Below are 13,986 nucleotides of genomic sequence, written 5' to 3' on the forward strand. Positions count from 1 at the left end.
CAGCTCCAGGGAGGGAGAAGAGGGGACTGCACTTGGAGTGTCACCGCGTTTGTAATTTTCTGAGAGCAAAACAGGAAAGAATGTGTCTAAATAAAGTGGTGGGGAAAGGACTTGTTTCTGTGCAAGAAGGCATGCTCGAGTGACCTCCCTCTGTGTTTCAGGCAGCACAACCAGATCCGCAGCGTGGAGGGCCGCCAGCTGATGGCCTACCGGGCGCTGGAGGTGCTGGACCTGAGCTGGAACGACCTTACGGTGGTGACCAGCGCCTGCTTCCTGCAGGGACCGCCCCTAAAGGAGCTGTAAGTGCCTCCGCGCTGCGGGCGCCCGGGCTGGTGGCAGGGAGGGCGCTTCCTCTTCTCAGCCGAGGCCATGGGCCTGGGCACAGAGCTCCTGTGCGGCCTCTGCAGGGCCAGGGCCGGGCGCCCAGGGCTGTGTCCTCTGTGGGAGAGTGTTAGAGTCAGACAGGCAGCCGAGGCCGGGGGCATACGGGTGAGCTTAGACTCACCACTCAGAGATTTGAGCCTCAAATACAGGCCTGCCCTGGCTACAAAGCCGCTCTCTTTCCCGCTTATGGGGCTGCCTCCCAGGAAGGCGGAGAGGAGAGGGGCCAGCACTCGAGGAAGGACGACGGACCTCTGCGAGGCGCCCTGTCCTGTCCGCGCGTCTGTCTAGCACCACACACCATTGAGATGCTCACTTGGTGCTCCGTGCTGCGGGTTCTCAGAACCGGCTGGGTTTTGCTGTCAGGCTGTTTTGCTTTTACCCACCTTACGGCGCTCTCTCATACCATCGGACGGCAGATGGGAGGAAAGTTAAAACCTGTTTAACCCACTGCCTGTTGGTGGAAAAGGCTGCTTTGGGGAGGAACTGAAGGCCCTGGCGGAGGGACACGTTCTGATGATGTGTGAGTGCACTCCCACCCTACTCCGTCCTGACACACTGGAGACCGTCTGCGAGGCTGGATGGGTCACGGCGACCCATCTGCTCGCGCGGCCCAGGCTCGGCGCGAGCATTTTCCCGGCCCGCAGGGAGCTGAGAGGTTTCTCTCAGGCTGCACTGAGGCCCAGGACTGGAAACGGGAGGCCAGGGTGGAGCCCAGGGCCCAGGCAGGCTCTGCAGAGCTGCCCCCCGCTGGACACCTCCTTGTGTGGAACCAGGACACCACCTGCTGAGCGGAGAGGCAGCGCCTTCTCTCTGCCTGAGCGCAGGGCGCTTTCCCTTGGCTCCCGGAGCGTGTGCCTTTGCCCCAGACGTCCTTCATCCCGGAGTGATGGGAAGAGCCGTCCAGCCCATTGGCACAGGATCCTCCTGTGTCCTGTCCTGGCTGCTGCCTGGTGGAGCGCGAAATGCCTGTTCCCTCCCTCCTTGTTGAAAGTTCTCTAAGCTTCCTCCTTTGGCTTAAGCCACTCAAACCCGTGTTTGTTCGGGGAACCGGAGAGGTAGTGGTAGCGTCTCATGGGAATCTCAGTGTGCCCCCTTTCTGTCTTTTCTCCTCTTACCGCTCTGTCAGTGCGCACAGTGGGACCACAGAGGCGGGCTGTGGGCTGCCGGGCGCTGCCAGGGGAGGTGTTCTTACACGTGTAATCCTGGCAGTGGCTCCCATCGCTGTGCGACTTGTGTTCTGAAGGGATTCTGGGCCAGCCTCTTTAACTGGAGCGTCTTTGATAGATTTAAAAAGGCTTCCATGAGTGGGCTTGTGCACATTCATTACATAAGCCATACAAGACCCACTTCAAAATTAAAGACTGTTTCCCCAAATGGTGACATCCACTTGGGCCTTGCCTCACAGTGACTTTCTGCTTCCTGGTGCTTCTCTCACCTTGAACCCTCACCTTGAGTTATGGGTGCTGAGAAGGAATCCTGCAGGTGGCTCTGGAGGTGGCAGAACCCAGCAGGGATGGGGTGTAAGGTGCCAGAGGTGGCGGTGCTTATTTCCAGTGGGTCACCTCCTGGGGTCACCCACTGGCTGCAGTGCATGGCTCCAGGCAGACACAGCTCCGTCCTGCGTGGGTGGTGCTGTCCTCCTCACTGGCTGTCCTGTGGGCGGTGCTGTCCCCTCCTCACTGGCTGTCCCGTGGGCAGTGCTGTCCCCTCCTCACTGGCTGTCCCGTGGGCGGTGCTGTCCTCCTCACTGGCTGTCCCGTGGGCAGTGCTGTCCTCCTCACTGGCTGTCCCGTGGGCAGTGCTGTCCTCCTCACTGGCTGTCCCGTGGCAGTGCTGTCCCCTCCTCACTGGCTGTCCCCTCCTCACTGGCTGTCCCGTGGGCGGTCCTGTCACCTCCTCACTGGCTGTGTCGTGGGGAGTGCTGTCCCCTCCTCACCTGGCTGTCCAGTGGGCGGTCCTGTCCCCTCCTCACTGGCTGTCCCGTGGGCAGTGCTGTCCAGTGGGCGGTCCTGTCCCCTCCTCACTGGCTGTCCTGTGGATGACAGTGTCTCAGGAGGCCTGTGTCACTGGGGTGGTGGCTTATTTTCCTAGGCTGGCGGGTCTGCTGTTCGTAACAGAACAAGGAAGGCCTCCTGCTGACCGCTGTATTTTCTCTCCCGATCTTTCCAGCAACCTGGCAAGCAACCGGATCGGCACCCTGGAGTCCGGAGCTTTTGATGGTCTGTCACGGTCGCTGCTGACGCTTCGCCTGAGCAAGAACAGGATCACCCAGCTTCCTGTGAAAGCATTCAAGCTGCCCAGGTTGACACAACTGTGAGTGTAGAAACCCACATATTAATTCAGGTCACAAACCTGATGGAGGCCAAACTTCCCCAAGGACCTCAGTCAAAGGCAGCTCCTTCCTCGCTCCGGGCCCAGCTTGCGTGAACAACCCGCAGTGACCCAGTGGCGACACCAGTCACAGCAGACTAGACGCTGGTCTGGTGCCTACGGCTCTCAGGCCACCAAGACCCACTGAGGATGGAGGGTGCGACCTGTGGTCACTCCAGAGCACAAGGAGGAGGGCTGCTTGCTAGCCACATGGGTGGGGCTCAGGCTGCGGGACTCCTTATTGGTCGTGGAGGTTCTGTCTTTTTAAAGGGACCATGCAGTCTGTGCCAGGGCACTATGGTGCCCAGCGCGGGGTCAGTGTGAGAGAAGTGAGTGTAGCTGGAGGGAGTCCTGAGCAAGAGAGGGCCGTCGTCTTCATCTCCTAGTGGGTGGATGATTTATCTTTTCTGACGAAAGGATTTCTTTATTTAGTTTTTGATGACCAAGGCCCGTACCCTCTGGGAATGGTCCCGAGTTTGGAGTCCAGAAAGCCTCTATTTTCAGAACCTGATGGAGTATTTGTTCTAGGTTTATTTCCTGTATCTTCTTTGCAGCAAAGGAATATATCTCAGGAAAATAAGCCACTATTGGGATTTTGTTTAAACAGAGAAAAACAGGTGTTCAGAGCTATGTGTGACAGCAGAATGGGGTGTATCCAGCGCTGCTTCTGCCTGGCTTCACATGCACCCCACCAGCGCCCGGTTCTGTCCTGCATCCCAGGTCCTGTTCCTCGGAGGGTCTGTGTGAGGCAGGCCATGAGTTTCTGCCCAAGTATTCGGGGAAAACGAAGGGCTTTCTGATGAGCCTGTGTTCCCCGTCCCTCCCACCAGGGCTGCTGCTGGACCCAGCCCCCAGATTCCTGAAATCTTGTGGCTAACTGAGCTTTATCACACGGGCCAGAAGCCAAACGCGTGCTCCGTGGCATGCCCAGTGCCCTCACTCCTCGTGGGCAGTGACAGCTTGCTCTCTGTGACTGGAGATGCTGCGAGTGCTTCCAGTGGGCAGTGTCACTCCTGTTTGGTCTCGGTGGTTAGATTTTTCCTGGTGAGGCGTCTGGTGTGGGTTTCTGTTGCTGAGCCGAGGCATCTCACCTGGGGTGTTTGCATCCTGAGTCCTGCCCCCTCCTCTCTGCAGACGGCCATCATGGAGGAATGGGTACCCTAGCTCAGGAGCGCTCCCCTCCTCTGTTCCTCAGCCGGGGCCGGGCAGTGCCGGGGCTGCCTGGTGGGCGCCTTGCACACCAGCTCCACCAGGACCCCCACCCGGGTTTTCCCTGGAAACCCAGCAGTGGCTGTGGGCTTGGCTGCAGGTGAGGGGTCATGCCAGCTGCTCTGAACCCACCGGCTTTGTCTCTTTAGGGACCTCAATCGGAATCGGATCCGGCTGATCGAGGGCCTGACGTTCCAGGGGCTGGACAGCTTGGAGGTGCTGAAGCTGCAGCGGAACAACATCAGCCGGCTGACGGACGGGGCTTTCTGGGGGCTGTCCCGGATGCACACACTGTGAGTGCGCGGGCCACGCCGGGGGCCTGTGGTCTGTCTGCATCGCCCTCTGCCCAAGGGCCGTTAGGACTTTGCTGGGGCCTCACTCCGTGCTTTTGGGGGCTCCAGATAAGGTGCTTCCCTGGAAGATTAGGACAGTCTCGGGGCAGTTTAGTGGATTTGGTGAGAACATTAGGTAGTGAAGACAGGCCATCCTTCTGGGGCTCCCCCTACTTCGCTGCTCTCCTCCCATGGCCTCCCCCGCCCCACACCCTGCAGAACGTCCCCTTTCCGATTGGGCTCTGACAGTCTGATGGGCCGGCATGTCCAGCTCGTCCTGGGAGATGCTCGTTTGGTGAGCTCCTCGGCATTGGTGCAGCTGCCCCTCTGTCCAGGGAGCAGATGTGCCAGTCGCTGCCCGTGCCGCCGCCAAGTCACGCAAAACCGCAAGAGCATGCAGCGAGGGCAGAGAAGGCAGCTGCCCGCCTCTGTTTTCAGACATTTAGATGTGTCGGCTCTTTGTCAGAAGGAGCCTGCCTTGCAGTTGACCACGTGCTCAGACTGGGAGGAAGGTGTGGTGTCCACCTCCTGCCCGCGTCTCCTCCCCAGCTTGTACTCCCAGAGGCAATCACGTCTCTTTTCTGCTGAGGTTTCCTGGTTGTCGTCCTGCTGGTGGCTGGGCCACGTTAGACATTTGACTGCTGTCGGTTTGTCAGTCTGAGATGTCTTGCTTTATGGTCAGTGGTTTCACTTGTTCAAGACACTGTCCCGCTCCCTCCAGTCTCCACACATGACGTGACTGTGTTTTTTTTAATAGTTTTTTATTAGTTTTCTTTGCAACTAAAACAAAAACAATTCTAGTTCCTGTTCCATCGTGCTGTCTCTCAATCATGCCTTTTACATTCACACATACATACTTTTACACATTTACATACACACACACACATATACACACTGTCACATTCACACATACACATATACTCACACATATACATACACACACATATACTCACATTCATATACACATGCTGACACACTCACATACACTCAGATATACACATTCTAACATTCACACACACATATAACACAATTACTCTTACACACAATTTACACACACACACACACACACACATACATACTGATGTACACTCAAACATATACATATTCTCACATATACGTATATACTCACATACTGACACAGATATACACACATGGCTTATACTCACACACGTACTGACACATACATTCAGATACTCAAACACATACACATAACTCACACGCACATAGACACATACACTCAGTCACATACACATATATGCCCCCCCACACACACACGTTACCTCATGCTTAATATTACAAGGACTTTGGGCAACCACACACACACACAAACACACACACACTCACCCACATACACACACACACATACACGCTAACACACACACACACATATAAACACACACATACATGTACTCACACACACTGAGGATGTGCTTCTCCCTCTCTCCTCTACCTGCCTTGGACCTGGTGTACCTCTGTTTTTACATATTTAAGTACACTTTCACTTGACATCTTAAAGCTGTCATTTTAGACTTTGACATCTAGGTGGTTGTGTGCTGGGTGGGCTGAGCTGAAAGAGAATTTGCAGGAAAGTGCAGTGAGCTCGCACACGTGGTTTTCATGTTGAACAAATGCACACACGGTGGGTGATCAGCTGCCTGAGTTAGTAAGCGTCGTGCTTCCTTTTGTGCAGCAGCAGCAGGTGGGCGGATAATGGCGGATGTGGCCGCCCAGGGTCCTGGTAATACAAGGTGGGGCAGCATGTGGGTGATGGCTTCTGTCCGGGTGAGGCCGTGCAGGCCCAGGCTGCAGGCCAGGAAGCCGGTGGCCGTGTCCTGGCTTCCTCTTGGCGGAAGCGCAAGCCTCCAGTGCATGCTGAATTTTCTCGTGTCCCTCTCGGCAGCCCTGTGGAGTAGTTCTCTTGGGCACCTCCATTTTCCAGATGTCCAGGTCATGCAGCTCACAGAGGAGCAAAATTAGGATTTAAATCCAAGGGGTCACCGCCAGAGCTAAAGCTGTGTCTCTGGCGGTTTCCTCCTCTGTAAGGTTTTTCTTTCATGAGCTCTGTCTGCCCTCTGTGTGCAGCTCATCTGCCCCTCTGTGTGCTTGCTTCTGAACCTGGCCTGGACACTCACCATCATCTGTTTGGGTTTTCCTGTCTTGTCCTACACGTATACATACACACACGCACGCACACATGTACACACTCATGCACTGTTATTGGGTTCTTGGTGCCGACCAGAGTCTCTGCGGTGTCGGGTCCTGGGCGCCAGCCCCTGCCCTCGCTGTGGGGCGTGGCCGGGGCCGCCGCCTCCATCACGCACGTGGCTGTCTTTGCAGGCACCTGGAGCACAACAGCCTGGTGGAGGTGAACAGCGGCTCGCTCTACGGCCTCACCGCCCTGCACCAGCTCCACCTCGGCAACAACTCCATCTCCCGCATCAACCGCGACGGCTGGAGCTTCTGCCAGAAGCTGCATGAGCTGTGAGTGTCACCCGCTGTGCGCTGTGCCATTAGACACTGCCTCCTGGCGTGGCTGGCGGCCTGGGCTTCCCACAGCTCAGTGGGCGGGTGGGCTCAGGCGGGCAGCCCAGAGGAGGCACTGGCTGTCAGCAGGGAGGCCAGGGCCCAGCACCAGGCCCGGAGCAGGACCCCGAGGCTGCAGACCTCGGTGGTTTGAGCTTGACCCTTCCTGCTCCCCTCCCTCTGTTCCCTAGGGGGGCTTGGGCCGCCTGGGCTTGGAGAGGGTCCGGGCAGCCTGCAGGAGGTTCTCCTTGCAGCTGTTCAGAGCTGTTGCACAACAGTGGCTACAAGGAGCACGGACTTCTTTCGGGAAGGGGCTACTGGGCTCAAACACAGAAAGGACTGTGGGCCTGAGAGATGGCGACAGGCTGAGGGACGAGTTACAGGCCCTCGCGGTCTCTGCCTTCCTGCGTAGCCAGGTCGCCACACTGGCTCCTCCCCTTCCTCCCCACCCTGGCCTGGAGGCGAGGCGCCTGTGCCTGTGACTGCGTTTTACTGAGACAGATGGCCCTGCGTCCCTTTGGGAGACTCCCCGACAGGCCCGACTGGGCCCGGGAGCCCGCGCTGGTGTCCAAGGTCCCTGAGACGGTGCGAGGCAGCCCGCCAGGGTGGGCGGCAGGGTGGACACGTCCCTGCCCCGCTCCTGCCCCTGCCCCTGCTCCTGCCCCTGCCCCACTCTCGCCCCAGCTCTAAAAGATGGTTGTTCTGGAGGAAGAAAGTGGATCCTCATTGCGTCTGTTACTTCAGCTTAAGTGCAAGGTTTCTCAGTCCCAGTCTTAGTTGAGGCCCCTTTCACCGGCTGCCATGGCTGATGCCCAGGAGGGGAGAGGGAACCTGGGCAACCTCAGTGACATGGCTTCCCTCCCCGTCTCTCCCTCCAAGGACTCTGTCCTTCAACAACCTCACACGGCTGGACGAGGGGAGCCTGGCCGACCTCAGCAGCTTGAGCACCCTGCGCCTCAGCCACAATTCCATCAGCCACATTGCGGAGGGCGCCTTCAAGGGACTCCGGAACCTGCGTGTCTTGTACGTCTCACTGTGGGGGTGGTGGAGGGGCCCCCACGGGGGGGCAGGTGGGCAGCCAGCTGCTTGGTTGAGGCCCCTTTCACCAGCTGCCAGTCAGAACTGGACCCAGAACAGACCTATTCAGTGCGCAGTCTCACCCCTTTATATTATCAGCGGGGAAAGAACTGGTGCGCGTGTTGACCCGTGTACTGAAAGGTTGTGGGTTTGATTCCCAATCAGGGCAAGTACGGAAGGCAGCATCCAGTCAGTGCTCTCTCACATAGATGCTCCTCTCTCTCTACCTTCCCCTCTCACTAAAAGTCAATTAGCTTGTCTCGGTGAGGACTAAAGAGAAAGGAAAGGAAAAGCGTCTCTGGTTGGTGAGAGAGCAGATGGAAACCTGACTTAGTACCAGGCCAGGTGTCCTCAACCCCTCTTCTCGGCCCTGCCCACGGGGAGCAGCTGAGGTCGGGGAGCTGCTTGTTCAGCGTGCCTCAGGCCTGCGGGAAGCTGGGAAGGCCAGGCTCACCGCACGGCTCGGCGGCCGCGCCTCTCTCCCTTGAGTGTCAGTCTGTCCTCCACCTCCTGTGAAGACGGGACTGAGTGCTGGGTAGTGAGCTGTCTGTCTGTCTTCCCCAGGGACCTGGGCCATAACGAGATCTCGGGCACAATAGAGGACACAAGTGGTGCCTTCACGGGGCTCGACAGCCTCAGCAAGCTGTGAGTATGCCGACGTCTCCCGGTCCCTGGTCCCGGGGCAGCCAGGGAGGGCTGGCGTGTGTGCGTGTGTTCCTTTGGGAAGAGGAGTCTGAGTAGGAGAGAGGGAGGCGTACTGCCAGCTTCTCGGGCCAGGGCTCCTGTGGCCTGGGCGTGGCTTCTTTAGGGCTGAAGACCTGGTGTCCGGAACTGATGTGAAAACAGCCAAGCCTTCCCTTGTTCTTTGCACAAAGGAGCCTTAACCATTCCCTCAGTTTCTAGAAATGGTGTGAAATGTGGAAAGCGAGTCTTGAATCAGTATTTTTGTTGTCCATCATAATTTCTAAGAGTCATTTACAAGGGTAATGGAGTAGCTGCTCTTTATTCGAGGTGTCTGCTGTTTCGCTTTGTTCTGAGTTCCTAGACGTGGCCAGTCATTCTGTGAGGCTGTGCGTGTCACCTCTAATAGTCCCGAGGCTGCCTTGCGGCCTTTCTGCCGTTGAGGAAACAACTGGAGGGGTTTGCCCAGGACCACGCGGCTGGTGGGTGGTGGGTGGCACTCACCCACGTGTCTCCCCAGCACTCTCTGCAGGAGCGGGGACCAGAGCAGTGATCACTGTTCGCCTGCCTCTCCGAGGGGGGTTCGGAGGAGGACAGACCGGGGAGACGAGCCTGCGGCCCGAGCTGCCCCTGATGCAGGCGGGGGTGGGAGGAAGTAGCATCCGGGAGCAGGGAGCAGCAGTGCGGCCCGGGAGCCTGGGCAGGAGAGGGTAGTGAATGTTTCTGATGTGTCTTGAGATGGAGTTGCATACCTCCTGTACTCAGAAGCTGTGTGGGCTGAGGACTGTCTCTCCTTGCATCCTGTGTTCTGACAGCTCGTCACAAATGCCAGTCAGTTCTTTTCCCGGAAAATGCTCCACACCCCTCACCCCCTCCCCCACCTCCTGGCCCCTTTCCCCATGACAGCACAGTGTGGGGGCTGCCTCCTCTGAAGCCCCTCTCTTCCTCCACAGCAGCCTGGCCTGGGGCTGTCCTCTGCCAGCAAGCCCTGCCCCCACCCCAGATGTCTGCAGGAGAATGTGGGCCTTGTTTTCATCTGCCCCCTGGGTGATCAGCCTGCATAATTGAGAACTTGAGAATTTGTTTTATTGCTATTGTCACCATTAGAAATAACAGCCTGCCCTCCTTGTAGAAGAGGTCAGTGTGACGGGTGGTTACTGGATGAAATAAGCACAGATTTCACCAGTCAGAACATTTGCTGGGACCTGGAGCTGAGTAACCCGAGGTGGGGTGCTTTGGGGCGAGGGGTTCAGTGCCAGGGTGCTGTTACTGCTCCGCTGCAGGGAGGGGGCGGAGGAAGAGGGGAGGCCACTGGCATCTGTGCACAGTGTATTTGGTGTAAATTATAAGCTGCAGATTGAGGTGGTGGACATCGGATGAGCCTTCACATCCTTGCAGACTGCCTCCGGGAGAAAGGAGGGCAGCGAGGTCTTGGCCTCCGTGTCCCCGTCACCTCTGGGGCAGCCAGCAGCTGGCTGTGTCTGAGCTGCACTCAGTTGCTGGGGGAGGGGGTTCCTAAGCAGCGGCCCCTGAGGAGAGTGTGTTCCTGGCGGGCAGGGGAGGCCCCGCAGACGCGGGCTCACGGTGGCCAGGCAGCAGGCGGAAGCAGCGCCGCCTCCGGGGCTGGCGGCTGCGTCTGTCTGTCTTTCTGAAGGAGCACCTGGGGCTTGCCACGTCCCCGGGGCCCTTGCAGTTCGTCTGGAGCTGGGCCCAACGGGCTGCCCGCGTCCTTGGATTTCTTCAAGGCTGTGTTTTCTGTCTTTCGTCCTTTCAGGGAGGTCAGGGCTTTGTTTTTCTAGTGGGTCCCAGTCTTCACGTAGGTCTGCAGGAGGAGCTGGCCTGAGTCGAGATCTTGCTCCTGATTCTCAGTGGATCTGGATGAGGAACCTCCCCCTTCCCCCTGCATGAGCCAGGCCGGCTTTTGCCTTCCTGCCCACCCGCCCGCCCAGACATGGTCCCCCAGGTCGCAGCTCAGATCGCCAGGGTCGACTCCCAGCAGTCCCTCTAACAGGCCTGGGCTCCCGGGTGCTCGGAAGCCAGTGCCCTGTGTGTCAGGCTCTCATCAGAGCGCCTGGTGATGAGGAGGGCACCCTGAGACCTTGGTTCTTTTTGTTCCCTGCTGGAAGCAGGAGCCCCCAGGGGCCGGGCAGGAGAACACCTCTCTGGGACGTGATGAGCCTGGTCCGTGGGCGCCGTTGACAATCTGGGTTCTTGCTCAGGAGGCCAGGGCGCCGCACCTGCAGGCCCCGAGGGCTCTGAGGCAGGTCCCAGCTCCCAGGCCCAGGTGCAGACTAGGGCGCCAGCTCCGTGACCCTCCCCCGCCTCCTTGGGGAACCTCCATCCAGAATGCAGTTTCCAGTCGGTGGCATTCGGTTCTGAGTTTTCATTTCCATCTCTGACTGCGTCCTTGCTCCTCTGTGGCCACGGCTAACCTTCAGCTCCACCTTCGGGTGGTCCGCGGAGAGAGGCAGGCAGGACCAGGTGATTTCCACTTAAGGTTTCGAGGGGCCTTTCTGGCAATTCCAGCCTGTCATCGCCGCTGAGTTCTAATGAAGACAAAGTCAGGCTTTCCTTTCCCAAAGCGAAGGCCTGTGCTCTTCAGCCCCGTGAGCTCAGCACAGGTCAGGTTTCCACCTGCCTGTCCCGGACACACTTACCAGGCAGCACTGCCCTAATTGTGTTCTCTTCCTCCCGCCCCTCCCTGTTCTCCCCCACCCCACCCCACCCCCGCTCCCCCACCCTCCACTTCCCCGTTTTGGATGTTTGGAAACTGCAGATCTCTGTCTGGAAACAAGATCAAGTCGGTGGCTAAGAGAGCATTCTCCGGACTGGACAGCCTGGAGCACCTGTGAGTACCTGGGCAGACCTTCCCTACCGGCCACCAGGTGCGGCTCGGGAGCCGCTGGCCACTTCACCACGGTTATAAGCCGAGATGCCGGCGATCAGAAATGCCAGCTGCTTCCTTCTCGTTATGTCAGCTTCAGCTCTGGCCTTTACTTGCCTGTGCCAGGAGCAGTTGCATTGCACACAGCCCGGGGTGAGCTCCCATTAATGCAGCCAGCGATGGATAGGTCCCCTCCGCCTCCTGCCCTGCCCCGGCTCGGCCCGGCCCAGCCCGGCATCGCCGCTGCAGTGGCTTCAGAGAAGTCGTGGGAGGTTTTCTGCCTGTCGGGTGGTGAGCGGGCCTCTCCTGGTTCTCCCGAGAAGGCTGGCTTGGTTCCAGACTTATTCCCCGTGCTCCTGCCATGTCTGTGAAAAGAGCTCGGGCAGTGGAATCGGCCGGACACGGGTCTGGCTCCCCCCGAGGCGCCCTGCACAGCCAGGCTGCCTGGAAACCCCGAGCCCCGGGCTCAGACGCCTAGGAGGTGCCCGGCGCACTCTGCCTCAGTAAAGCGTGTTCTTTTGCAGGAACCTTGGTGAGAATGCGATCAGGTCTGTCCAGTTCGATGCCTTTGCGAAGATGAAGAACCTCAAAGAGCTGTGAGTACCTGGGGTTCTGGGCCCCCGTTAGCACCAGCAGTTTCAGAGCAAGGAATGCCTTGTTTGGATTGTGCCTTATCTTATGTAATAGTTGTTATCACTTACCGTCGTGCTTAAGTTAAATTTCCTTTTACAAAGATTCCCTGGGGGGTTACTCTGGACCAGGGGTGAGCACACCACATTCCAGCGGTCTCCAGCTCTGGATGCCGTGGGGTCTGCCTGGGCAGTGAGGACTGGCTGTAGCGCGCGGCAGCCGTAAACTGTGTGTGAGGGATGGGGGGCCGGGGGCCAGGCAGCTGGGTTTACAAGAGGTGGCCCGGCTGCGGCTCTAAGTCAGGGGCCACGGGCTCTCTAGACCATGCAGCCACCCCTTTAATTAGGGCAGGGACACGATTTCATCTTCTGGGTTTGCTTAAAACGAAGGGTCTGTGTTGAGTGGCTGTGTTAACGAATGTGGGCTGTGAGCAGGGCAGAGGTTACTGTGGGGCATCCGGGTCCAAGGCCCCTGGAGTTCACGGTGTGTGTGCGCTGTGGGCTGTCATCATAGGCCCATGGGTGACGGCCGGAGCTCCCTGTGTCCTGACTGTGGCAGAGGAGCTGGTCTCGGGACCTGGGCAGCAGTTCCCATGATCCTTTCCTCTTCCTGTGCAGAAATCTGGTGCTGAAGCCAGTGAGTCCTGGCCACCAAGTTGGTTCCCTGAGGTGTGGCTGCGGTTCTCACAGGAGGACTGTCTGCCCCCTGACGCTCCTGAGGCCGCTGGGGACCCCAGATTGCAGGCAGGCAGGGGCGTAGGAACCAGAGCGGGAAGCAGGCCTGGCGACACCCTCGTGGTATGACTGGACTGTGAGGTTCCAGCCCGTCCCGTAGGTGCTTTTCGGAGCGTCCTGTGTTAGAGCGGAGTGCATGGGAGGAGGGGCGCACGGACAGGGGGTGACGTGGCACACAGAGCCGAGCGTTGATTGTGAAGTCTCAGCAGTGAGAATGTGTTTATGTGACATTTCTTCCAACCTTTCTGCTTTTGAAGCTTTTCAAATATAGTAATGTTAAAAATAGCTACGTAAATGGGAAGAGGATATTTGAGAGAAAGGGAAGGACGGGGAGATAAGATGTCCCTTTTGGCCTTCTATAAATTCCGGTTTCCTGAGACAGGGTTCTAGTTGGAAGCAGCTAGACCCTTCCAGGTGCGGACACGGCCCTCCCACCCCCGCATCTGCGGCCGGAGGCACGGCTTGGCCCTCGGCCTGCGTTTCCCATCAGGCGCTGCGCGGCCCAGCTGTGCCTGGCCCCGGGCCCAGCCCGCTGCCGGGGAACCAGCGATTCCACTCGGTCGTTTTCTTCCCCGTCCGACGGAGGCAGGTTGTGCTGTGTGCTTAGTCATCCTCCGGGTAGATTTCCACAGCGGTGATGAGAAACACACTGGGAGCTGGAGTCATGGAAGGCACGAGGGAGCCGCGGACAGAGCGCTGGGCCGGCTGGCGAGGCTGCGCTGGGAGCCGGGGCCCGAGGCGTTCGGTCTGCAGGGCCTTGGGCCGCTGGCAGGGTCCTGGTGCAGTCTCAGCCCAGCCTTTCTTTGCAGCGACTCGTGTGTGTGGACGGAGGCCAGGCCCTCCCTGTCCTGTGGTCCTTAGAAAAGCTCTCTCTCCGCCAAGCGCCCGTGGTTTGTGCGGCCTGGGCTCCCGGGGGGCTTCATGGTGGAGGATGGGGAACCCCTCGGGATGGGATGCGGGAACACGGGCCAGCAAAGATGCTGAGGGTGTGGTGTGAGGCTTGACCCCTTCCACACATGTCTCTCACCCAGGACCATGTCACAGTTAGTTCCTTTGGCTCCGATGAGATCTGTCCCTGTCCCCCATTGGGTGCTGGGTGCCGCAAGGGAGGGCCCCGTGTCTGGCTGGACGTTCCTGTCCCAGCACCAGGCTCTCCTGCTGC

The 13,986-nt window shown here is 58.6% G+C and overlaps 1 protein-coding gene across 3 annotated transcripts in view; it reads left to right on the plus strand.

The window, feature by feature from the left end:
• The window catches only part of LRIG1 (leucine rich repeats and immunoglobulin like domains 1), a 93,814-nt gene that overhangs the window by 65,924 nt on the left and 13,904 nt on the right, over positions 1-13,986 (plus strand). For all 3 annotated transcript variants that reach the window (XM_084902686.1, XM_084902687.1, XM_084902688.1), the window contains 8 exons: positions 162-299; positions 2,554-2,697; positions 4,113-4,256; positions 6,633-6,776; positions 7,698-7,841; positions 8,460-8,540; positions 11,353-11,424; positions 11,985-12,056. In XM_084902686.1, coding sequence (XP_084758812.1) covers positions 162-299; positions 2,554-2,697; positions 4,113-4,256; positions 6,633-6,776; positions 7,698-7,841; positions 8,460-8,540; positions 11,353-11,424; positions 11,985-12,056 — 939 coding nt within the window. The remainder of the gene's footprint in view (positions 1-161; positions 300-2,553; positions 2,698-4,112; positions 4,257-6,632; positions 6,777-7,697; positions 7,842-8,459; positions 8,541-11,352; positions 11,425-11,984; positions 12,057-13,986) is intronic.

This window comes from Pipistrellus hanaki (assembly GCF_964339955.1).
Source record: "Pipistrellus hanaki genome assembly, chromosome: 13".
Lineage (NCBI taxonomy): Eukaryota > Metazoa > Chordata > Mammalia > Chiroptera > Vespertilionidae > Pipistrellus > Pipistrellus hanaki.